General features: G+C 42.3%; 2 protein-coding genes across 3 annotated transcripts in view; one reads left to right on the top strand and one right to left on the bottom strand.

Moving 5' to 3' along the window:
- Positions 1-988: 988 nt before the first annotated feature.
- rab31 (RAB31, member RAS oncogene family) overlaps positions 989-25,533 on the bottom strand; it is a 28,983-nt gene continuing 4,438 nt past the window's right edge. Inside the window, exons 4-7 of the mRNA XM_030402806.1 lie at positions 5,691-5,762; positions 5,188-5,294; positions 4,569-4,678; positions 989-3,677 (exon numbers count right to left, since the gene is read on the bottom strand). Coding sequence (XP_030258666.1) covers positions 3,580-3,677; positions 4,569-4,678; positions 5,188-5,294; positions 5,691-5,762 — 387 coding nt within the window. The 3' untranslated portion in view covers positions 989-3,579. The remainder of the gene's footprint in view (positions 3,678-4,568; positions 4,679-5,187; positions 5,295-5,690; positions 5,763-25,533) is intronic.
- Positions 11,053-14,728, top strand: LOC115572583 (uncharacterized). 2 transcript variants are annotated; one of them, XM_030402805.1, is made up of 3 exons: positions 11,053-12,592; positions 12,758-12,904; positions 14,590-14,728. In XM_030402805.1, the coding sequence occupies exon 1, from the start codon at positions 11,258-11,260 to the stop codon at positions 12,329-12,331; it is 1,074 nt and encodes a 357-aa protein (XP_030258665.1). In that variant the 5' UTR covers positions 11,053-11,257; the 3' UTR covers positions 12,332-12,592; positions 12,758-12,904; positions 14,590-14,728. The 2 variants fall into 2 exon arrangements, with proteins under 2 accessions (XP_030258665.1, XP_030258664.1); XM_030402804.1 differs by having other exon boundaries at positions 11,053-12,904.

Below are 25,533 nucleotides of genomic sequence, written 5' to 3'. Positions count from 1 at the left end.
TGACTAGCCATTCTTGTTATTAAGCAGGTCAAACTGCAGGATCACTGTCACATCTGTCTAGACATAGTCACAAAGAACCCTGCTATTTCTAAAATGCTGAAGTCAGTGCAGAAAAGCATCAAGACACAGTTTCTCTAATACGGGCTAAAGTCTGGCTTCAAGGCAACTCTGACTTGGGTGAAGAAAAACAACAATCTTTTTGGTTGATGATGATGTGAGTCCTTAAAAGGAAGAATATTATATATATATTATATTAAGAAAAGAAAATAATTAGTAAATTGTTAAAGATATTCATGGATGGGAATGTTGAAGTCTCAGACAGTGTTTGCCCTCTTTTGCTCACTTAGAAAACATTGACAACTGTCAGCTATGGTTAAATCCATCTTCGTGACAAGAAGTGTAGACCTCCCCTCTGTAAGCTGCTGAAGGAAATAATCCATTGCGGTGTACTGAATAGGACTCTGTAGTATGCTCCACTCTGCGTGTAATTTGTACAGTTTACAGCTTTTAAAAGATCATGTGAACCATGCATGTACAAAACAAGACAACACAAGACAAATTTGTTAAGCGTTTCTTATTTTTGGGGTTGAAGTAAACAATTTATGTGAGACAAATACCACTTTTACCACTTGGAGCTTCTTTTAAGGGTTAGGAAGCAAGCAAAAATGTTAATTTAAATAAAACACGGTGCAATGTTCCCACTGTTCTCACGTAATGTGTCTGCAGTGACTGGATCAAAAACTTTCTCTCATACTGTGCAACCAAATAGTGTCATTTTCACTTGACGCCAGGAGGTTAATCCAAGTCATGACCTTTTCTTAATGAATCCCCTCCTCTCTCTTTCAGTCCGCCGTTGTCTGTCAACAAAACTTGAAATGTGCAAACATGAATGAGCAGCTATATTGTAACCCTTTAAGAGAGTTCTGGTGTCTTTAATATTTAGAAACACAAACCTTTTCGTCAAGTTACACAAAGACAAACAGAAAAATAGAATAATCACAACTTTATTACATTGATTAATATACAAAGTTAATCTGACCTACAGAGGATACAGGGAAGCATGACTTATGTATACATTATAAAGATGGCTGCAGATAATTGGCAGTTTCAAAGTTGACTGTTATGCATACAACTCCTCTGTACTGGTTTAGTAAAGTAATTCATGCATTTTTCTAGCAGTATGGACCTTTTAGCCATGTCATACATTTGATTAGGAAAACATTTAAAAAAGGCACTTGTGTGATGACGAATATAATCACTGGAAATCTCTTCACAATGTCAACATTCAACCTAATAAAATCTGTTTGTGCAGTATGTCATTTTATTCTCTTGTAAGGAGGTAATGCCATTTCAAACCTGGAAATATCTCTGTTTTATGACATTTTGATCAATCTGCTCGTAAAATTTGACGTCAAGCTGCTTCTAAATCAGTTTAGACCGTCGATTTAATCTCATCACTGTGTTACATTTTAGTGGAAAATTCTACCGATATGCCTGATGTTACTTTGAAGGAACACATCCTTGGTGAACAGATGTGACACACATTTTCCCGTGGGAACTCAGGATTCAGGAAGTCATGTTACATCACTTTCTGGTAGCTATGTACTATATGTTTAGTTACAGTAAGCAAGGCCACATTAGTTGAAAGACTTTTGAAGGGAGTTTGGCATGACTTTACATTAAAGAGAGAATGATACATATTAGGGGTGGGAATCTGTAGGGACCTCAAAGATTCAATTCAATTTGAGTCAGAGGTCTACAATGTGTTTATAAAATGATTATCAGTGCATCCCGAAGCATCCAAACTTTTAATTTGTATACAGTATCTATTTTTTCTCATCGTTTGACTCATTGCCACTTTTAAAAGTTAGTGTATTTGTAATGATCCATAATTTAAATGACCATGACATGTTTACATCCATTACATTTCATTTTAAGAAAGATATGCATGAACTAGTGTCGCCCATGCTTCACTGGATGTCTGTTACGTCTTACTATCCAATTGGCTGAGCTGAGAGGAACGTACTGCAGGGTCTTGCATCATTTTTACAGATGATCATAATGTCAAGAATTGGGTTTTAAATTTCCACTTATTTATTCACTTTTCTGCAATGAGAAAGAATCACAATGCATATACGAATTGATTTCCCTACCCCACCTCTAGTACATATCAGTGAAATTAGACTGTAATTGCAATAAAAATTCGAAATTTTGCCTCACAGCCTCTTCATACATTTAAATTTTGTAAACATAAACATGTTTTTTGAGCTAAGGAAATTTAAAACAAGAAATCCTCATTGTATCTAGGTCAACGTCCATGTCTACTCAATGCGCTTATCAAAAAATACTGTTCAGGAGTAGCGTGACTGTTTCAACACTTCACACGAAAGCCAAATTAATACTATTCTAAATGTAAGCAAAAGTGCCATTATCAATTTCTCAAGTGGTCAAATCCAAAGGCACTATTGCCACAGAAACAGCAGCAAACAATGGGCATAATTTTTGTCTAAACAACGGGGCAAATGACTATTTTCACTTTAACCCTATTTTCCACTTTTTTGGCAAGCTAAACTTAATTGGTTTTCCTAAGAGATTGGTTAGTATATAGAACACAGCCCTTTTGGCACAAAGGTTAAAATACATGCAGGTCAGGACAGTATAAATGTAACTAATTTTCAGGTTAAACCTCATGTTTGGCAGTCATCATTCCCTGTAGTGAAATCTCACACAACACATTTCAGCATGTAGAAAACATCTTCAACAAATCACTATGTAAACAATTCTAGTATTGGTCACAGTGTTTCAACAGGGGGTGTCATACTGTAATTATGATTTAGGCCTCTAAGCTGCATTCTGCAACAGTACAGTTGTCCCTTATACAGCAAATGTGTGTGAAAACACATGACAGAGTGGCCACTGCATTGAGCTACAGAACTGAATGCTTGTCTAGGGTTTGACATCGACAACGTCTCATTCAAATATTCTAATGTAATTCTTTACATGAGTGATATATAATTGTACATAGCTCGATGGAGGAAAGGCGTCGCCTTAATAAAGATTTTTTTAAGATAACATTTTTATGTGTCCGATTTTAGAGCCACAGTGCAATGAAAATCTAAAGAGCAGTCGAGTCTTAAAATGAAGATGCAGTTGCATCAAAACCCACCTTTAAAAAAGCACTTCAGCTAGATCACTTGTTGTCAATTTAAGGATTTAAATTACTATGGAAAATGGGATAAACTGCCTATTTGTAGTGGCCTGAAGACAGAAATCTTAATGTAATTCATGTAAAACACCACCTGAGGGGGACAAACTGAAGGCTTTCTGCTTCCTAACCTCATCAAAGCCAAAACTGCTACAAATAAATGATATAATAATATGTGCAATGACACATGTAATACTGCTGGCAGGTTTTTTCTGTTTCATGTTGCAGTTGACCACACCTACAAGCTGACCTCTGTCTGTCCACTGTCTTGTCTTTCCAAGGAGTAAGACACTGTGTGCATTGTGGACTGTGTGCTGTGCTGGTGGAGTCCGTCTTTGTGCTGTGGGAAGTTATCTCATCCGCCACCATTGGTACTAGCAGCACCTCCTGGTGGACGGAGCAGGCTGTCTGGTGAGTTTGAAGGAATCGTTGCTGTCTACTTCAGGGTTTTCAAGGGGTGGTATCTGTTTACCTAAACACACAGAACAGGGTGTTGTATTATTACTACAGTAGTGTATATGGCAGTGCATCCTGGTTAACATCCACTACACATGGCCTTTAAATATTTGCTGGCCACAGTACCATATAAAAACAAAACACAATACCAGGAAAACTGCTGTTCTTCATACATTTCATACTGAAAAAAAAACACCACACCAACAGCTAATCACATGAAAGAGATTTATTTCTAGAACGTCATTAATTAAAATAAGTAATTTGAGATGTGAAAAACTAATACGATGGACTGTGTCTGCCATACATCGTGACAGAAAAATGCTTAAAACTTACAAAGTTGAAGAAATGAAAGCAGAGCACAAAGCACAATGTCTAAAATGTAAAACGTTTATAGAAACATCAACAGTAAATGAGTCATGTTAGGTGAGAGCAATTACAGGTTTTTTCAACTTTTTTGTGTCGTACCAGAGTCCAACTGATATATCAGTTGGCTGATATAACTGGCCAATCACAGATATATCAGTATTAGCGTATACGTTGTCTGCTATGCAGTGTTATGGGCTGATATGTTGATATCATACTATCAGACTAGTCCATCCAATGTTAGATTACATAGCACAAAATAAGAATACAATACCTTGAAATATAGATTTCTGATACCATGGGGAAAAACTGGTACAATATTGAGCAAATAACATCTTAATTCTTTAAATTAAAACTCAGCATCTACGTAAATTTACTTCTGATCACAGTGCATCGTGTGAGAGCGAGCAGGAAAGTGCAGCTGGCACATTTGAATAAATACTGCAGATCATTTCAAATATTCAGAATATATCAACACTGGTGCAGTGTATACAGACAAACATGGAGCAGAAACAACACACAGGAAATGCATTATAAAACCTACTGATTTTCTGAAAGAGCTCCTCAACGTTGACAGCATTTCTGGCACTAGTCTCGATGAAAATAGCTGCAATAGATTCAGCAAACTCCTTAGCTTCCTTCATAGGGACTTCCCTGTGAAAGAGAAGGAGACTACAGTAAGTGAAGATGTCATTTCACAGTTAACAAGGTTCCCATCATGGCAAATCAACATTTTAATCATCAATCACTTTCAACCGTTTCATCTCTAAATAGTTCTGTGAAAGTCTGCTGGAGATAAAGATATAAAAGAAGAAGGGTCAGGGTGTTTTGGATAAATATGCAAGATAAGGAACTCATTTTACAGACATTTTCAGTGGCTGCTCTTCCTCTTTGTGTTGTCCTGCTCCTGCTAGCTGCTTTTTAAATCACCTAGTTGTTGGTCACACACCTTAAACTAACATCTGACGTTGGTTACGTCAAAACGTCACACGCCTTTACCATCCTGCTGGCTTACAATTCTGTATGAAGATAGATTTTGCATTACTACCTCTGTTTCCACCTCATAGGAAGAACAACGCCCGTCTTCATACTTTATATACAGAAAAGCTAAGCACAATAAAGGCCTTGAACTGCCTGTGTAAAAGGAGCTGAAGAAAACTTACCTGATGTCTCCTAAATCATTCTTGTTCCCTGCTATGGCTACAACAATATCCTCTGGACCATGTTCCTTCAGCTCCTTCACCCACTTCTTCAGTGTCTGGAAAGAGTCCTAAACAACAAGAACACACCACGGTCACCTCTGGGATGGGCTCTTTATGAGAATGTGGTACAACATTTTTTACAACTTGTGTCATACATTCATCACATTAGATAATGATTTTCAGACAAGTTTCCATTAACAGACGGGGAAAGAATGACATTTGTAGGTCATGGAAACAAGGCATCCCAGAGTGATGGAAAAGTAATTGAATTTTACGTCAAGGGTGAGACTTAGCCTCTGCTCTGCTACAGTGGGACAGTTTGGGGTGAAGGGCATTGCTCGAGCCCCTCAAAAATTGGCAGGCAAATCAGAAGTGTTGTTAGTAATTAACTTTATCATCTTGGTTAGGAATTTTGGACCACTAACCACGTCACCATCCAACCCATGTTTAACTCTTATTCTTACCAGTTTAGTAATATCATAGACAATGACAGCAGCAGCTGATCCTCGGTAGTACATAGGAGCTAATGAGTGGAACTGAAAAAACAAACAACATATTCAAAGAAGTTAGCATCAATGATCAACATCTTATGTCTATAGCAGAGTTGTGCAGATAGGCAAGTGCTTTATAAAGATGATGTAAAAAACAGTATATGGCCATTTAACACAGCCTCTAACATGGATCATTAAACATGCTGGGTTAACCCATAAAGATGAAGAAAGAAGAAAGAGCATACTGTACCATGAGTAGACTATTCCCATACATTCTTAAGTGATGAGTGGCTAGTGGAAAATGTTACTATGTAACTCCTAACTATGAAGGTTTCTCCAGTGTTTAGAGGAACGATCATAGAGAGAACTGTTTACAGCATCAACATACAATTTCCAAACTGTTTTCAAATGTCCCAGTTCTCATTGGAAACGGTCTGTTTTACATTACTCCAAAATCCAATATTTGCATCCTTAAGACCCTAGCAAACATGGTGAATGCATTATATTCCACACAAGTATTCAAATCTTTATTTTAATGTTTTCATAACCTGCTTTGTTTGCATCGCAATGTTGTCTTCTTTTCTTCTCTTCTACTAGCACACTATGCTCCCCACCTTTGGAACATGCTTTTCCCGAATACCTGAGGTCTGCGAAAATTGTTATTTAAATTCAGGGCTTAAAGAAGTATTGTTTACTGCATCTTCCCAATAGATCAGATATCTTTAACTATGTATTTTAGTTGTCATAGGTTTTGTTTTTAGCACTTTGAATTGCCTTGTTTGTGAATGCTGCTATATAATTAACCATATAAATAAACTGATGATACACATAACCACCAACTGCAGTCAGCGGAAATGAAAAGAAATAGTAAGGGGGACCCCTTATCAAGAGCCCATTTTAACCTACACTATTATTTCACCTTGCTGTGTGTATAAAAGTTACAGAGGCAGAATGTGGGGACAGTTTCCTTCTGCCTCCGACTCGCCAGCAGAAGCAGTAACAGAGCCACAACAGACTGGGGCTGTGTTATGCCGGCACTGGTCCGTTTGGTATAAAAAAAACAAAGGCAAGTCTTCTTTACAGTGCAATTACAGAATGTATGTGTAAAAGCGACTAAAAACTTGCTCCATGGTCTTTATATTGCAGTTTGTTTCTTAGTAGTACTAATTTTGGATTTCTGATGATCAAAAGTGACAATTGTAATGTTATACCAAAAGATAGAGAGGACTTTAAACCCATAGAAACACAGGTTTCAAGGTATTGTTACTTGTTTTTCAGTGCTGTAAGTATGTTTGACAAGCCTAAACTGAAAACAGCATCCCCTCCTCCATAAAATGAATGCACACTAAAAACAGCTGGGTTATTTTATCTACTCAGCCGCGGGGTTATGACATGTTTTACCCATTATGGGTTATATATATCGGACTTGGGTTATTTTTGTGCAACTCATGCGCTGAGTCAAAATCCATCAACCCAGCATACATCAGATGACTCAGCACCTGGGTTGTTTGTGCTTCGAACGTCATCACGTCGACAGTGATGTGACGACAGTTTTGGCGGTTATGTAACAAAAGCCATTTTTTGACATGGCAGCAAGCCGCCAATTTGCCCGTCCTTTTGGTGGCTCGGTCCGCTGTTTTAGACAGAGGGTGACATATTCGGGGTCTGTTTTGGTCCGCCGATTTGCCGGCTCGGAGGGTAACGTACACTTTCCGCCTCTGCCGTGGTTAAGATGGGCGGAGGTGTCAATGACCTGCACTGCTGTGCGACCCAGGAAACAGCTGATCACAGCAGTTAGTCCATCACTTCATCCGCGGACGTCAAGATGACAGCCGCTGAGATCCGGGAGATGCAGCGTCTACTGGATCTCAGCGGCTGAAGTTAGCCTCCAATTTGCCAGCTTCCGAGTCGGCACTTAGGGGGAAAGTTAAGAGGAAATTAACATAACGTGCAGTGCGACTGTTTGTACACGGATTGTCTGTTTTTTGTGACACTTCTTGATGTAAAAACATTTTATACATTTTAGGTAAGACATTAACTTTGCCTGACATCCGCTATTGTATTTGTGAAACGTTTATTTTATTTGTGAAAATGCTAAAGGGGAGATTTCACCGTTTTTGTTTGATGACTACAGACCTCATTAGACCAGGTCCAGATCAAAAAGCGATACATTTTTGTTTTTTGCTCTTCTGTTGTAAGAATAAAGATGTCTTTGTGTTTTCTATTTTTGTCTTTTAGAGGAGGGGATTGATGAGGAAAGTTTTCGTCTTCTAGATGAAGCTACCATCAACCAGCTGATCCCAAGAGCTGGCCCTAGGCTCAAGTTCCTCAAGAAGTTTAGAGGACTTGTACGTAGTTAAGATGGAGACGTTAGATGCTCAATTCTTCAGTTTTCCACACACTATTACTATTTCTATTTTCTATTAAGTAGTTTCTTTAGGGAGATGGCATATACTTGCTTTAAGTGCAAAAGGCAAATTTCAGGGGGTATCAAGAGTCTTTTTATGCATTTACGTGCAGTACATCATGTAAACTCAGCATCAACACATTTCCAGTGTAGTGAAAGTGGTTGTGGCAGGACATTTTCTTGCATGTGGTCTTTTAAAAGACACTTGGAAAAGGAGCATGAAGTTGGAAATACTCTTGATGACCCCTTTGAAGGTCCAGCCCCACCTGTTGATGTTCAGAATGTTGAAATGTTGAATGCTGAAATGGAGCCAGCACAGGGAGATGAGGAAGTTGAGGAGGATTGGGATGAACTAGAGCCAGAGGGCATTACCAATCGGGTGGCCCTCTTTTTAGCTCACCTTAGATCCAAATCTTCTATGACATACTCAAACTTAAACTTTGTGGTTCAGCATACCTCCAGTTTAATTAGTGATATTGTCAGCAGACTGCAATCAAAGACTATGTCTTTATTTCATCAGTTTGGTGTTGATCAAAGCCAAGAGGTAAAAGAGCTAGGGGTGGAGTTCTCAGAAGCAGCTGAGCCTTTCAAAGGAATGAAGACAGATTATAATCAGATGCGGTATTTTGCTAAATCTGGAAACTTCATTCAGCCAGTTGAGGAGCTTTTGTCTGGGGTTTCCTATGTTCAGCAAACAGCCTCTGCCACTGGCATTGTCCGGCAAGGTGGAATTCTGATTCATATTGTCGTATTCCGATAAAGAGCCTTTTGACCAAGATTCTTGAAATTCCCAGGATTTTACAGACCATGCTGGAATGGCAGCGCAGAGAGGGTGATGCAATTCAGGATGTTTTTGATGGGGAGTTTTGCAAAACGCATCCATTGTTCCAGAATGAGGTTTCAATCCCACTTGTGATTTACCAGGATGATTGTGAGGTAGTAAATCCGCTTGGTTCCAAGACTGGGATTCACAAGTTAGGACTTATTTATTTAATCTTGAAGAGCTTGCCACCAGACCTGCTATCAAGTTTGCAGTCACAGTTCCTTTTAGCAGTGTACAAATCCGATGATGTAGCGACCTATGGCCTTGATGCAATCCTGTGCCCTATTGTGGAAGAGATCAGGTCTCTAGAGCAGGGGTTCTCAACCTTTTGCAAGCTGGGCCCCCCCCAAAGCTGGTTCATACCAGAATGTAGTTCCACCACCACCACCACCACAAGGAAAAAGCACAGCTGTCCAGAATTGGGTCGGTAAGTTAACGCCGATTGGCCTTGATGCCTGTCAGTCATGATGAGTCGTGTCTCGTCACCTCTCCGCTGTGTCTGCAGCTGAGCACTGGGATGCATGTCTCTCTCCCCGGCCGGGAGAGTTTTCATACCGTAAAATACCAAATAATAGCCGGGGCGTTTATTTGTTTCACTCACGTAACAGACCAGGCGGCAATTTGGGTCAGGCGTTTAATTCCTTCCTCACAAAAATCCGGGATGAAAATGTCACAAACTTCTCCAGCTTCTCTCCGAATTCTCTGGCATCCTTCTGCAAGTGAAGCTGTTGCGGTGGAGGAAACGATTCAGTCAACCAGCACTCGCTGCAAACTCCTCATCTCTGCTGTCAATCACGGTGGCGTACATTTGTTTCACCATCACCCTGATCATTTTGCGGGACACTCTCTCATGGCGTGCCCATTTGCTGATAACTCATCCCCGCATGTTTATCTCAGGCTCCTCGCTAGCCTTCTTCCTCCCTCCAGCAGGCAGCCTGGTCCTGTTGTTGTCCTCCTCGGACAGACGCTGAAGCTCACTTTGATTTTTTCACCAATCTCTCACTCTCTTGGGGTCGACAGAGAAACTCTAGCGGCTGCTTCTCTCGAGTTTTCCTCTGCATATTTTACGAAAGAACGTTTGAATTTCAAGTCGTACTTTTTATTTTTTTGCTGCACCGGTGCCATGGCGATCATCAGTGTGATACTGACTGACAGAAAGCACAACACGTGAAAAAGGCGAAGAAGAAAAACGTGCAGTGTCAGTTGTCACTTCTTCTTCCTTGATAAAAAAAATAAATAAATGAATTAGACTCGGCATTTATTTAGGAGCGGCAGAGCAGTAATTGTAATTCATGTAATTCACACAGAAAGCTGCGCTGCGGCTCCTAAAGAGACGTGACGGTAGACGTCATGGTGATGACGTCGCGGTGTTTCCCCTGTGGTTATTTATCAAAATATACACCTGCACCCTGCATTTAAAGGGGACCCTGTGGTTAATTGAAACCCGGCTATTATTTGGTAATATACGGTACATTTACACCCCGCTCTGTACGCCGGAACGGCGGCGGCCATGTGCATCCGCGATTCATCTGCAGCCTGGACGCGGAGTGCTGTGTGTCTCCTCTCTGCTCTGACTGCAGGCTGGACTGCTGCACGAGGCTACTGAGAGACTGACTGCCTGTGAGTGCTTTTGTTCTTGGGAGGGACTCACGGCAGCACCCACTGCTCGTTGAGCACAGTAACTGCGGAGTGATACGTGCTTTCAAGTCAGAGACTCCAAACACCACAAAAGTCTCCAATAACACCAGTAAAAGTCGCTAGATTTGTCGGTAGTCGCTTTTGACAAAAAAAGTTGCCACAAGGATGATTTGTTTGTGTGTTATAGTTGTCCAACCACTTGCATTTCGACATGGGGCAATTTTCGTGATTTATTTATTTATTTTTTTTCCCCAGATTTTTGTTTTCCCTCCCATCCTGTAGCATACTCGCACCCCCCCGGGAGAGTGGGGGGGCGGGCCCCACTGGGTGAGAACCACTGCTCTAGAGAGTGATGGCATCCTTGTTAATACCCCCAACTATCAAGGTGTTGTCAAGTTCACGGTGGTCCAGGTAGTTGGAGATAATTTGGGCTTGCATGGCGTTATTGGCTACATTCAAAGCTTCAGTGGAAATTACGTGTGTCGGTTTTGCAAAGCAGATAAAGGGGTGGTGCGGTCTCTGACACTGGAAGATCCTGCACTATTGCGAGATCACAATAGTTATGAGGCAGATTTGCATACAGCCAACCCCTCCCAGACAGGCCTGAAAAGAGACAGTGTCTTGAACAACTTGTCTTTTTATCATGTGTCAGACAATGTGGCAGTTGACATCATGCATGATGTACTGGAAGGGGTGGGGCCCTATGAAGTCAAGCTTGTGTTGAATTCGCTAATCGAGCAAAAGCATCTCACACTAGAAAAGCTCAATTACAAAATAACAAGCTTTGACTATGGATTTTGTGATAAGGGTAACAAACCTTCTGTCATAAGCAAGAGTGATCTCAGAAACCTTGAAGGCTCCAAGCGACAGTCAGCAACTCAAATGTGGTGCCTACTGAGGTTACTGCCGACAATGATAGGTGACCTTATCCCTATGGACAACAAGCATTGGGAACTTCTACTCCTTCTACTCTTGTGCATGGAGTTCATCTTTTCTCCTTCGCTTACTGTAGCAGCGACACTGTACTTAAGCAAAATCATTGAAGAGCATCACTCCCTCTTCCTGGAGCTCTATCCTCACCTACATTTACGGCCAAAGCACCACTTCATGCTCCATTACCCAGGGGTCATTCAAAAACTCGGACTGTTGAGGCAGTTCTGGGCAATGAGATTTGAAGCTCGACATGCATTTTTCAAACAGGTTAGCCATGTAACTTGCAACTTCAGAAACATCTGTAAAACCATGGCATTTCGCCATCAGATGATGCAGTGCTACAATATCCTGTGTGGAACTTTGTTGTGCCACAATACAGACATTGGTCCAGGGCACAGTACATTTCTGGCCAACATTGAGGGATTTAAAGAGATCCAAAGCTGTCTAGAAGGTATTCCCCTTTTTAGTGAATTGTATGTGCCAGCCTGGGTTACTTTTAAGGGAACAGAATATAGAGCAGGCATGACTGTATTCCTGTCCTATGATCCATATGGAGAGCCTCAGTTTGGTCTCATACAATCAATTTTACTACTGGAGCAAATGTCACACACACCAGCAATAAAACTTGTTGTAAAGAAGTGGGAAACACGGTGGTTTGATAGGCATTTATTTGCATACAGTGTGATTCTCACTCAAGTTTTGGCAGCTGTAGATGTGGGAGAGCTGCTTGATCACCATCCCCTCCATGCAGCCAAGTCCTACAGAGAGGATGATGACAGCTTATACATTTCCCTACGCTATAGACTATTTTAGATAATCAGCTGGCTGCCACCAGGTGTGTGTGTTTGTGTGCATGTATGACACTTGTAAATAGTATTTTGACAGGTTTTTATATGTTAAAAAGATCTAGCTTGACATTGTCCCCCATGTTAGTTTAGTTATTAGCCATACATGCTGCATAAAGTGTCCATTGCTTGAGGATGATCAGCATCTGACTACCGGGATGGCAAGAACCACTGGACTTCTGAGATGGGTTGACATGGGACTACTGGGATGTTATTTAAAAGACTAATGGTATGTGATAAGTTGTACTGTAAGTATTTTTGGTTTAATCACTTAATGTCTATGTGCTCCATATACAGTGTTCGTCACTGCCACAGTTATGTTTTAGAGGTCACTTTTTTAAAGACACCAGGTGGCTGCCACTGTTTATTATATTAACATGGATTTTCTGCGAAGGTTGAACCTGCTGTTGCCCCTGCTATCCAACCTACAAGCTGTGATGCCACATCAACTGCCATGCCTCCAACCCCCATGGAGGAACAAGCAGCAGCTCTGGTACCAGTGAATCAGCTGATACAGACGATACACATCATTCCACAGTTTGTAAGTTCCACAATTAAGACTTGAGTTTCACTTTTTTTTAATCAACACTAGGCAGGGTAATTAATCAGAGCCAAAATTTAGAAACAAATAAGCTTTTTTTTTTTCTTCAATCGGCAAATCCACCTGGATAAAAAATGGGAATTTTCTTATAATTGACAAAATTTACATGATTAGCCTTTTTAGCCCCATGCTTGTTTGTACGGCAAAATATAACAGGGCTTAAGACAGTGGTTCTCAACCGGTGGGGCGCGGACACTCTCCTTGGGGGGGGGGGGGGGGGGGGGGAGTAGGCTACAGGATGGGAGGGGGAAAAAAATCAGAAAAAAAAAAAAAGAAATCACGAAAATTCCCCCCATATCGAAATGCAAGTGGTTGGAGTATTATAACACACAAACAAATCATCCTTCTGGCGACTTTTTTTGTCAAAAGCAACTACCGACAAATCTAGCGACTTTTACTGGTGTTATTGGAGACTTTTGTGGTGTTTGGAGACTCTGACTTGAAAGCACGTATCACTCTGCAGTTACTGTGCTCAACGAGCAGTGGGTGCTGCCGTGAATCCCTCCCCCGTCCAAAAGCACTCACAGGTGGTCAGTCTCTCAGTGACCTCGCGCAGCAGTACAGCCTTCAGTCAGAGCAGAGAGGAGACACACAGAACTCCGCGTCCAGGCTGCAAATGAATCGCGGATGCGCAATGCCGCCACCGTTCCCGCCCTGGCGTACAGAGCGGAGTGTAAATGTACCGTATATTACCAAATAATAGCCGGGTTTCAATTAACCGCAGGGTCCCCTTTAAACGCAGGGTGCAGGTGTATATTTTGATAAATAACCGCTGGTTCCAAATAAATGCCGGGTCTAATTCATTTATTTTTTCTAAATCAAGGAAGAAGACATGACCACTTACACTGCACGTTTTTCTTCTTCGGCTATTTCAAATATTGTGGTTGCTTTCTGTCAGTCAGTATCACATTGATGATCGCCATAGCTCCGGTGCAGCAAAAATATGCAGAGGAAAACTCGGGAGATGCAGCCGCTAGATGTTTCTCTGTCGACCCCAAGAGAGGGAGAGATGGGCAAAAAAGTCAACCGAGCTTCAGCGTCTGTCTGAGGAGGACAGCAACAGGACCAGGCTGCCTGGAGAAGGGAGGAAGAAGGCTAGAGAGGAGCCTGAGATAAACATGCGGGAATGAGTTATCAGCAAACGGGCACGCCACGAGAGAGTGTCCCGCAAAATGATCAGGGCGATGGAGAAACAAATGTACGCACCGTGAGTGACAGCAGAGATGAGGAGTTTGCAGCGAGTGCTGGTTGGCTGAATCGTTTTCTCCGCCGCAACAGCTTCACTTGCAGAAGACAACTGTTGCCCAGAAGGATGCCAGAGAATTCTAAGAGAAGCCGGCGAAGTTTGTGACATTTTCATCCCGGATTTTTGTGAGGAAGGAATTAAACACCTGTCCCAAATAAACTAGCTTGCAAAAGGTTGAGAACCCCTGGCTTAGAGGAAAAACGGCTCTCTACAAGCCCACAACACATTGTGATGCCCTATGAGCTAATAATCGTTCTTATAATTATTATCAAGGCAAAAGTTTGAAATAATGGTGATATTGATTTGAATTCATATCATCTTTCCCTGAATAAATAAATAAATAGATCTGCAATGTTGTCTGTTTTTGCAATTTTCTCAGGATGTTCGACAGATTCTTATAGGCTCACCTGATGACAAGCAAATTGTTGAGAGCCTTGATGTTGATAATGTCATCACAACTAGCCAGAGATGTCTCCTCGTCCGTATCCTGGTATCGCACCTCATTGAGAAGTTTGGAGAGAAGTACTTAACCTGATTTTTTTAAATGTATTTTATTATGTTGAATAGGGTTCCTGTTAAATATGCCAACATTCTCATTTGAAAAGTAATATTATAAGATATCGTTTATTTTCATTTCACTTAAGATAAAACAGGACACTACTTTGAGGTCTGACATTGACCTAGATTTGTTAGGAAGAACCAACATTGCACCTTGGCGACTTTTCCAACTGCTACAGCTACTTTCTTGTACAGATACGACACATGTTTCAGCAGTATTTTAAAGGGATAGTTAAAATTTTAGGACATGTATGAAATGCTTACCATCAATATAGTTGATGCAAAGTTATTCATTAATAACCTGAGTCCTGTGTTCAAAGTTTTGATTTGATTGGTTTACGTTTACTCCACAAAACTCATTGCATTTGTATTGTTGACTTATTTCTTCAAAAAAATGCTGTCACTAGGCACAATTTTCTGTATTTGCTATGCAACATATAAATGTGCCTCCGCTGTTCCCAGCCTGCGGGTGACTGCTGCACAACCTGTCCTTATGCAAGCTTTTGCATGTACAACATGCGCATTGATAAAAGTTGCACAGCAAATACAGAAAATAGTGCCTAATTGAATGGACACAGCAGTTTTATAGAATAAATAATTCAACAATACAACTTCAATTAGTTTTGTGGAGTACTGTTTTTTTATTTATTTATTTGTTCCAGTCAACTCAGACGAACTACTTGATAACCAAATCAAAACTTTGAACACCAGACTTTGGTTATAGATTAATCCCTTAGCATTGCCAATAACTGTAAGTATTTCATTATGTCCTACATTCCAAACTATTCATTTAAATGTAATTTTCACTTTTTACCTGTGTGATGATGTGTTTTTTCTGTTTTACAGTCCTACGACAGAGACCAAAAAGGCCCTGGCACTGGGCTTGGTTCAGTCATTTCCCAATTTGAAAGAATCATCAAGCAGTGGCAGCATGAGTGTTTTTTTTTTTTTAAGGTCATTGAGATATTTATTTGGGGTGTCATGATTGTCAAACCGATCGAATTTGATTTTTAAGGTAACATTCCAATTCTTTTCTCTATTTAACACTGTGTAAGACCCCCTCTCGAGAGATCCAGTTAGCAGAGCGCTAAGTCACTTATTTTCCGCATCCTCAGAAATGACCGCACGATAACAGTACATTGCAGCAGACGCCTCCAACAAGAAACCGCCATCAAAAAGCCACAAATAATGCTTAGAACAGCGACAAACTTCAGCAACAGTACACATAGTCTCAGCAAATACTTCGGGGCATCAAAACTCCGCTAGCTTAGCTGTATTTTTATTGTGAAAGGAGCACAGCTTTCCCCTGCTCTCCAACAGCTTCCTGGTGTAGGGAAGTCCTGACGATTTGATTACCGAGTGCAGTAGAGTTCTGTGGCTCAAGGATGAAAATGTATGATTATGACTCCATGGAAAAGCAATCAAAGTTCATATGTGTCTTACGTACCAGTTTATAACAGTTATTATACCATGGTCTGGGGGAATACTCGATTCTGATTGGCTGCAGGGTGTCCATTAACCCCTGATATATGGACACCTACTAAGTAGTTCCAGTCCAGTCAAGTTCCAGACTGTTCACCACTGTAAATCAATGCGCTAGCTGGCCTATCAAATCTGAATATTATATTTCCAGCACTGAGTGCAGTCCGTCAGACCTTCAGTGTCTTATCCTCTGAACACCACAGGGTGGCGACTGTAACACACAAGCTGCAGAAAGTACACTTCCCCTCTAAACTTACTGATACGCGAAAAATCTCACATCTCATTGGCTGTTCAGCTCTCTACTTCAGGCTGCGGCCACAGTAACGTTACACATGGCCGGTCATTTGTTTGAGAAAATCTTGCAATTGATTTGGGGACAATGACATGACTGGTTAGTTAGCTAATCGTGTTGGCTAGCATACTGTCAAATTATAATTACTGTTTGTCAACCGTATGCAATGTTATTGACTTTGAATCTTGCTAGCATAGCGTTAGCTTTCTGGCTCATCGCTGAGCGGACTAGAATATCTCCCGTTGCCAAGTCGTATCTATGATCCGTCCTATTTACTGGAGGAGTGAACAACGTCTCCGTTGCATAAGAACCTTACGGGAGAGTAATGATTGTTCTAGGTATTAGTCAAACCCTCAGGCGTTACCAGGGAAACTAAGTTATGGCTTGTGAAAAACTTTATATTATGATTGTAAAACGCATGAAAATGTGAATTAATGGACCGAATTCCTTTTCTTTGGCAAGTGACCATGGTATAAGCAGGATAATGCCCTTCGAGGTGTCCATAAACAGGAGTTAATGGACGACGCGGAGGCCTAAGAATCGTCTGACGCGCAGCGGAGGATGTTTGCCTCCGCGTCGTCCATTAACTCCTGTTTATGGACACCTCGTCGAGGATTATCCCTTACTTATCGAGAGCGGACAGGGAAAAGAACGGAATTGAGCATTTCTAACCACACTCGGTAATCGTCACGTCAGGACTTCCCCGACCCGGAGGCTGATGGAGGAGAGTTGAAATCTGTTTTTAGCTTTTTTTAGCAGCGTTTTGATGCCCCGAAGTATTTCCTGAGACTCTCGAGAGGTGAGTGTCACGATGTGTTAGACCATGCATTAAACTTACACCGGAATATCCGTTTAAATTTGGCAAAATTTGGCTGGAAGTCACGACTGTTACGACACTCTATAGGTGTGCTGTTTTTTTTTTTCAGCAATGGAGTGTGGAGAAGCATACATTGAGCTTAAATGTCAGTTAACAGACAAAATACAGCTCACTCCTCCCAGAAACGCTTCCATGCTCTTTGATGCCCAGTGTTATGCACTAAGCAGCAGGAACAATAATTTGTCTACTTCTCTGAGGACAGACACACATACAGACAAACCCTATTCTAACCGTAGCCCACGCTGTCCAAATCAAAACGTGCCTCATCTCTATTCATTAAAGATTTTGATTTCTTGGCAGGAAATATGGTACACAGCAGGACGGAACCATCGGCCAGCCACTGGATTCCTGGAGGAAAGGTTGCGGAACATAAGAAAGAGGCTGAGATCAACCAGCAGATCGCGGAGCACGGCACAGACCCCGCCTCAAACGCCAGATGATGGCGCTCTTGCGAGGCCTGTCATACAAGTTAATTATTAAACTTAAAAATTATTTGATGAAGCAAAACATCCATATTTTAGTGACTGGCAACATTCTTGTGTTCTTTTTTTACAGAATGTAACATATCAGACGAACGTGTGTCACAGCTTAAAGATTGGTTGAGAAACAATCATCAGCCCCTCAGCCGGGTAGAGACCTACATGCAAGACACGGCAGTCTACAGGGCCAAGTGCATTAGGGACAACAATTGGACCATTGATCAGATCCTTGAAGAGTTCCCTCGCCTAATGACCAAAGGCATGGTAAGTTTAGGGAAATATGATCTTACATGTGATGAGGATGCATTGTTTATAACGTTTTATTAGTGTGCCACATTGAATTTGTTTTAAAAATGTGTTTTCCATTTTTTAGATTGCACAGGACTTTCTTGTCCTTCATGGGGACGCCGCATCAAAGTTGTTTGAAACTTGGCTGCCCATTTATGCTGAGAAGGTCCTGCACCTGGCGAGACGGGAGGGGAAGCCATCATTGCCCCTGGATGGAGTAACACCAGGTAATATATTCTTCTCTTGTTTCGCTCACTAGGCTATGGTTGTGCAACCAGGGTAGAAAGCTTGCAGCAGGACCGCTAGCTAGTGATGTGCGAGTCGTGAGCGAATCGTTCAAAACTCGAGATTCGTTTTACTGACTCGTTGTCTTCATTAACTCGTTCACTGACTCACAGCTGCTACCGCCAGCTAACAGCAAAGAGGAGACATGCCACACAACTGCAACATTATTTCAACTCAACTCACCTTTCTCTTCTCCTTTCTGCCCCGAGCTGAGCTGTATCACAGCCTGATACAGAAAAAGAAAGATTGACTGACCCAGTAGCTCCAGCTCACTCACTCCCTTACCTGAGAAAACTTGCGGCTGCCCTAAACTATTAACAGAAGCAACAACTCAAACAACGGGGCTAGGACGGGGCCTCTGTGGCCGTAGGCCGTGGCATCTCTGTGTGGAAGAGCTTCCAATAGGTGTTTTTTCCTTACCTAGATCCTCAGTGCCCTGCCATGGCTCTATACCAACAGTTAGTATGTACTGTATGTGTATGTACATGTGTGTCTGTTCGGGTTTTAGGTTAAAATAGTTTTTCTCAAAGGCTGTCAGCTGACAGTCCCACTTGCGGCAAGAGCCCACACTGTGGTGACAGTCTCTCTGTGGCTTTGGCATGCACACCACACTCTCAGTTGCTTCCGGGTTCTTCCTCTTCTTCTCAGGTAGTGTACCCCTAAAAAACCAGTGGGAACACCCCTTCTTCCGAGAGCACCGCTTAGAGATCTATGCCAGCTTCCAGCCGACTAAGTTGGATTAACTAAACTACAAACTAACCAGCTGCAGGGCAGGAATTGGCTGCACCTAAAGGCAGGAACACACCAGCCCAACCGTTGGACGTCTGAAGCGTTTGGAGAGGTTCGGACGAGGTCGGGAACACATATGTTTGGTGTGTTCAGCTGCGTCGGAAGCTTTCGGAGCCGCGCGGACGTTGTCGGATCCGACTGAGCATGCGAAGTCTCAGGAGGAGGGCCGTCGGATGTCTGAGCCATTGGATCCTCTGATTGGTTGTGTGCCAGCTGAATGGCCGTTCTGATTGGCGGTGTGCTGGCGAATCAGCGCGGTGTGTGGGAGGGACGGAATACTGTGTGCGCTTTGTTTTTCTATGTACTCCGTTCCATCATTCCCCGTTTTCATGTTTTGCAGTAGTGGCACCAGACTAGTTGTTACGTCCGTTCAGGACGAATTAATTTGTGAAGTTTGATAATGCCTCGCTGCAAGTTTAGTATGCAGCTGTTTTTTATCGGAAATAGTTAAGTTTCGTTTTGATCGAAAGTAAAGAGAGTTCCGTGCATAAGGTTCTCGTTTACAACTCACAACACAAGCGCCACCCGCTTACTGCATCTTGCGCAAGCGCAGAACATACACGCTACTGTGGCGTAGGCAGCACGTCGAAGCGGTGTGTTCAATGCAACTTTTCTGCCGAACGGGTCAGACAAGAGGCAACGGAGTGGTCGGAGAGTGGTCGGATAAGGCAGTTGGACATCTGGGCGGTGTGTGGGGGCCTTAACAGTTAGCATTGGTTTTATTTTAGTTGGATACTGAATGACAAAATCACAGATATGACATTTCACATTGTATTGATACCTATAATGTGTTCCTACATAGGGCTGGGCGATTATGCTAAAAATAATAATCACGATTATTTTAATTGATATTGAAATCACGATTAATAAACACGATTATTCACTGATTTCAAAAAAAGGATTTATTGAGCCACCAAAACTCAACTTTAAAAATAACTTTTATAAAAACAACCAGATAGATTAGTAACAAGTAAAAAAGTAAATGATAATAATATTTGTATGTTTGCGTGATGGCAACACATACCGCTTGTCCAAAGTGTTGACCAGTCTCTTGAAACCTGGGTTGCTAACTGTACTGACAGGGCACATGTCCTCAGCTAGCATGAATGTTACAGCCTCCGTTATCTCTCGCTGTCGCCAGGGAGCCGGTGGGATATGGAGCGGCATTGTAAAGAGTGTCGTCAATGGAGGACTGTGTTGCGGTGGCTGTAGCTGAAGTTGACGCTCTTGCACTTTTTTGGGTCTTTTGCTCCTTCAATAATTTGTCATAGACCACTTTATGGTTAAATAAATGTGTCGTGTTGCCCTGGGGTGCAGACACGACGGTGTGACAGACTTTGCAAACAATCTCCTTCTGCTCCACGTACGACAATTTGAAGCCAAAATGTCTCCAAATGACCGAAGTTGTCCTACCTTTCTTTTCAACTAAAAGCAGGAACACACTGGCCCAACCGTTGGATGTCTGAAGCGTTTGGAGAGGCTCGGACGAGGTCGGGGACACATATGTTTGGTGTGTTCAGCTGCGTCGGAAGCTTTCGGAGCCGCGCGGACGTTGTCGGATCCGACTGAGCATCCGAAGTCTGAGGAGGAGGGCCGTCGGACGTCTGAGCCATTGGATTCTCTGATTGGTTGTGTGCCAGCTGAATGGCCGTTCTGATTGGCGTTGTGCTGGCGAATCAGCGGTGTGTGGGAGGGGCGGAATACTGTGTGCGCTTTGTTTTTCTATGTACTCCATTCCGTCATTCCCCGTTTTCATGTTTTGCAGTACTGGCACGAGACTAGTTGTTATGTCCGTTCAGGACGAATTAATTCTTGTTCGTCTGGTAATGCCTCGCTGCATGTTTAGTATGCAGCTGTTTTTATTGTAAATAGTTAAGTTTCGGTTTGATCAAAAGTAAAGAGAGATGCGTGCACAAGCCTCTCGTTTACAGCTCACAACACAAGCGCCACCCGCTTATTGCATCTCGCGCAAGCGCAGAACGTACACGCTACTGTGGCATAGGCAGTACGTCGAAGCAGTGTGTTCAATGCAACTTTTCTGCCGAACAGGTCAGACAAGAGGCAATGGAGTGATCGGAGAGTGGTCGGATAAGGCAGTTGGACGTCTGGGCGGTGTGTGGGGGCCTTAAAGGCTCAGGCTGCTTTTCTGCCATGTTCTCAATCTCTCGTTCCACAATTGATCCACACACTCACTGCTGCAGCTGCAGGCGACACAGGTGCGTTCACTGTGCTTTTACAGCGCAGTAATTTGCATACACGACGTGCGGCGGCACATTAATCGTTTTTCTTCGATTACAGTGTTTTCATGATCGTGAGGAGCCAAAATCGAAATCGCGATCAAAATTCGATTAATCGCCCAGCCCTATTCCTACAGATGCTGTTGGGGTACTCGCCCTGAGGCAGCTGCCAGCCTTGCTTCCTCCAACTGCTTACAAGGTTGGCCGTGGCGCAAAAATGGTTCGCCACACAACTGAAGACGGCAGCTTAGCCTTCATCAACCATAAGCCTGTAAGTCCTCCAGCACATCTAAAGGGGAACTTCACTCATTTTATTTACATATGTGTTATTCCTGGGCTCAAGAATGTGTGCACCCACACACACACATCCAGGTTTGTTTTACTATACTTGTGGGTACAGGCATCAAAAATTAGGGGTGGGAAAAATAATCGATTCTTAGATGAATCGCGATTCGGACGTGGATGATTCTGAATCGATTCACAAATTTCTACATGTTAATTGACAACATAATGTTGACGGAACACAAGAGGCGGAACTCAGAAGTGCGGAAGTGCAGCGCCCGGACAGTTGACGGCGTGCACACAACAAAAAACATGGGATGTGTCGTGAATGTCTGTACTCACAAACAACTCACGGGTGGAACGTCTGAGACATTTGTTCACGCTGAGTGGCTCGAGAGCAGCGTGGAGACCGCTGTTAGCTGTTGGCTGTTAGCTGTGGCGTTGAGTGCGCAGTGTCCAGGTTAACTTGCGACAACTGTAACTATCGGGTATTTCTGTCATTCTGCTGTACGTTCAAATGGTTACGTAAAGCCATCGTTCCCAGCCGCATACATCGTTATCAAGCTGAATCCAAGTTGATGTGAAAACTGTACACTGTCAAACAGCCCGCACAGTATGTTGAAATCCAGCCCGAACTCAGCGTGAGGTCAGTCAGCTGTGGCAAAGTGTGAGACGTCCAGATCAACCTGTGATACAAACAGCTGTATCGACCGTCGACCAGCTGCAGCTGTATTAATGTACTACATGTATGCTGCTACAGGAACACTTTTCTTTTCCTTTTGGTTCTTTGCAAGGCTGGATGTTTGCTAGCAAATGTAACCTTCCAGTTGACTTGCCACATTTCTTTCATTTGTTTTATTAATTAAATATATTGGAAGTAAATTAAGTATGGATCATTACAAATACTTTGCTTTGAAAGTACCAAGTAGTCACACGGTGAAAAAAAAGTAGGAAGTGATTAGCAAACTCAGATTTTATTTATTTATTCATTCATTTTTTAAATCGTGCATGGAAATGTACACTTGCTGCCTCAAGATGCATCGAGAATCGATTTAGAATCGAATCATTGACCTCTGAATCGGAATCGAATCGTGAGGTGCCAAGAGATTCCCACCCCTATCAAAAATAGCTTGACAATAGTCTGAAAATAGCCAATCTACAATCTAACAACGCGTTGGTCACCATCAAAGCATCCTGGGCTTCTAGAACACCTCAGCAGTGCCATAGGCCGATCACCTCCGTACCACACCGCACTGATGCAGTAATTTATTCTAAAACCAACAAAGTATTGAGTGCAGAAATGAACATATTTATAAGAAGGTTGACACTATTGTATTTTAACCCATTTGGACCTGACTCTATGATGTTGACTGTAAAGAAGTCTTCTAAATCTACAAAGCATTTGCGGCCCACCTATCTGACCACCTCTCCTGGCTGCCTATGGGCTACATAGGATTGTCAGATAGGTGAGCCGCACGCATTTTCGGAGTATGTTTATTGTAATGATAAACCATCAAACGATTTGTGGCTTCTTAGGTCAGTTTAGGTCTGAATACTTTTTCATTTGTTTTCTGTAATGTGAGCTATATGCTAGTGGTGCAATGGATCATCATTGATCGGTGATCCGTTCGGATCAATATCTTCGGTTCGGCACAAACGTGATCCGCGGATTGATTTATGAAAAAAAAAAAGTTGTGCGCATGTTCAATCCACACACTTGTTAAGTGCAGCGTGTTCATGGCGAGCGGAGGAACGGAGGAGCTTGAACGTCCTGCGTCATTTAAATGGGAGCATTTTGGCTTCCCTGTCAAATATAATGATGAAGGAAAGATGTTAGTGGATAAAACTGTGACAGTGTGTAGGCGCTGTGGCACAAGAAAGCCAAATGAGAGTGGAAAAACATCAAGCATGGCCACGCATTTAAACCGACATCACCCCGGTGTTTCACTGACAGGTGTGAGAACGAAGACTGCTTAACAACCGCTTATCACCGCGGCATTTGTCTCGACTTTTTTTTTTTTCTTTTTTCTTTTGGCTGATCCGAAAAATGATCCGATCCGTGACTCTGATCAGTCATGAACGAATCGTTCAAAACTCGAGATTCGTTTTACTGACTCGGGAGTTACGAGTCATTGTCTCCATTAACTCGTTCACTGACTCACCGCTGCTACCGCCAGCTAACAACAAGGAGGAGACATGCCACACCACTGTTATTCTAACTGCACTTGCGTAAATGTATCAAGCTATTTGCTGTATTAGCTCCGTGGCTGAAGCAAACTGAAAATAAACTACAACCGTGTTGCTGTCCCTCTCCTGCAGTTCCGCCCCATCAAGTTACTAATTGACATTTAGAAAATTATAGAGTGTGCTGCACACTCTGAGTGACTGACTCAAGTGACTCATACAAACTCGAGTCAGTAAAAGGAGTTCAGTTCAGTTGGTAGAGCGGGCGTCCCATGTGCAGAGGCTTTGTCCTTGCTGCAGCGGACCTGGGTTCGACTCCCGGCCTGGGTCCCTTTGCTGCGTGTCACTCCCCCTCTCTCTTACCCTGTTTCCTGTCACCTCTTCAACTGTACTATCAATAAAGCCATGAAATACCCAAAAAATACTTTAAAAAATGAGTCGAGTATCCCATCACTACAGTAGACTTGAAACAATTATTTTTCTTGTGAGGACCAGGAAAATGGTCCAATGTCTTATTTTATAATTCTACTCTACTAGTTGGTAGACATTTGGTCCTTACTCACTCATACCCTCCAACTTGCTCTCTTGCTTTCTTTCTCTGTTTATTTTTTAGCCTGGAACAAACATGGTGGCGTACCTCCATGAGGCCAAGGCATCCAGACCGTACCCCTACGTCCTGATACTTGGAAATGACGATCATCATGCATCTCAGGCCTTTGTCATCATTGCTGGACAGGCTTTGGAACAAGACGCACTGCTTCAGGCCATTGATGTCTGCTTCAAGGCATTCTTTATCTTAGATATTAAATACCCAAAGCAGTGTGAACATGTGTGGGAATTCCTACAGAGTGTAATCTATGAAATGCCAGGAGGGGAGTCCAAACTGGTAAAGTTTCTTCAAACTAGAATACTTGCTTGCAAGTAGAGCTAACGGCCTAAAAGACAGCGTGTTACTAAACAGGTGTTTGAATGTTCCAGTTCTTGACCTCAATGATAGAACATTTTATATTGTCTTAATTCACCACCATTCAGTAATGTTGTGAAATATTTTTTTATTCATTCATTTTCTGTTTTGCTTGCAAAATGTATTTGTCAAATGGGTGCTCCTTATAGAAGAACTGTAACCCAATACATAGACACTCAATGCATTTTGTGTCCTGAAGGCACAAGAGGGCAGTTACAGCCAGTTGAAGGGAACCTTACAGGCATAATTCAGGCACAACCATGCGAAATGTTGGTGATACATTATATAACAACGCTGTTTTAATTGATACTGTTTTGTTACCAGCCATCAGGCAGGTTGAATGGTTAAAAAAGTGTTAACTTTGCACATTCAGTGCTGTGGAGAGACTTCAGCATAGAAGTCAAGTGAACAGGAACCAGGTTTGACATCAGTGCTTATGAAGGGGCAAGCTGGTTGTGAAGGTGATGAAGTGACCCAATCAGCCAGATTCCCTGAAGTGTTTGGTTTGATGTCAATGTTGCAGTCGCTTCTCCTCTTTATCTCTCTAATGTACCAATGTTATTTAAATGACCACAGCTTTTTAAGACCCATAATGCACCTGGTTTT

The sequence above is a fragment of the Sparus aurata genome, chromosome 21, assembly GCF_900880675.1.
Source record: "Sparus aurata chromosome 21, fSpaAur1.1, whole genome shotgun sequence".
Taxonomy (NCBI): Eukaryota; Metazoa; Chordata; class Actinopteri; order Spariformes; family Sparidae; genus Sparus; species Sparus aurata.
Note: the sequence above shows the minus strand (reverse complement) of the source record. Positions and strands in the feature narration are given on the sequence as shown.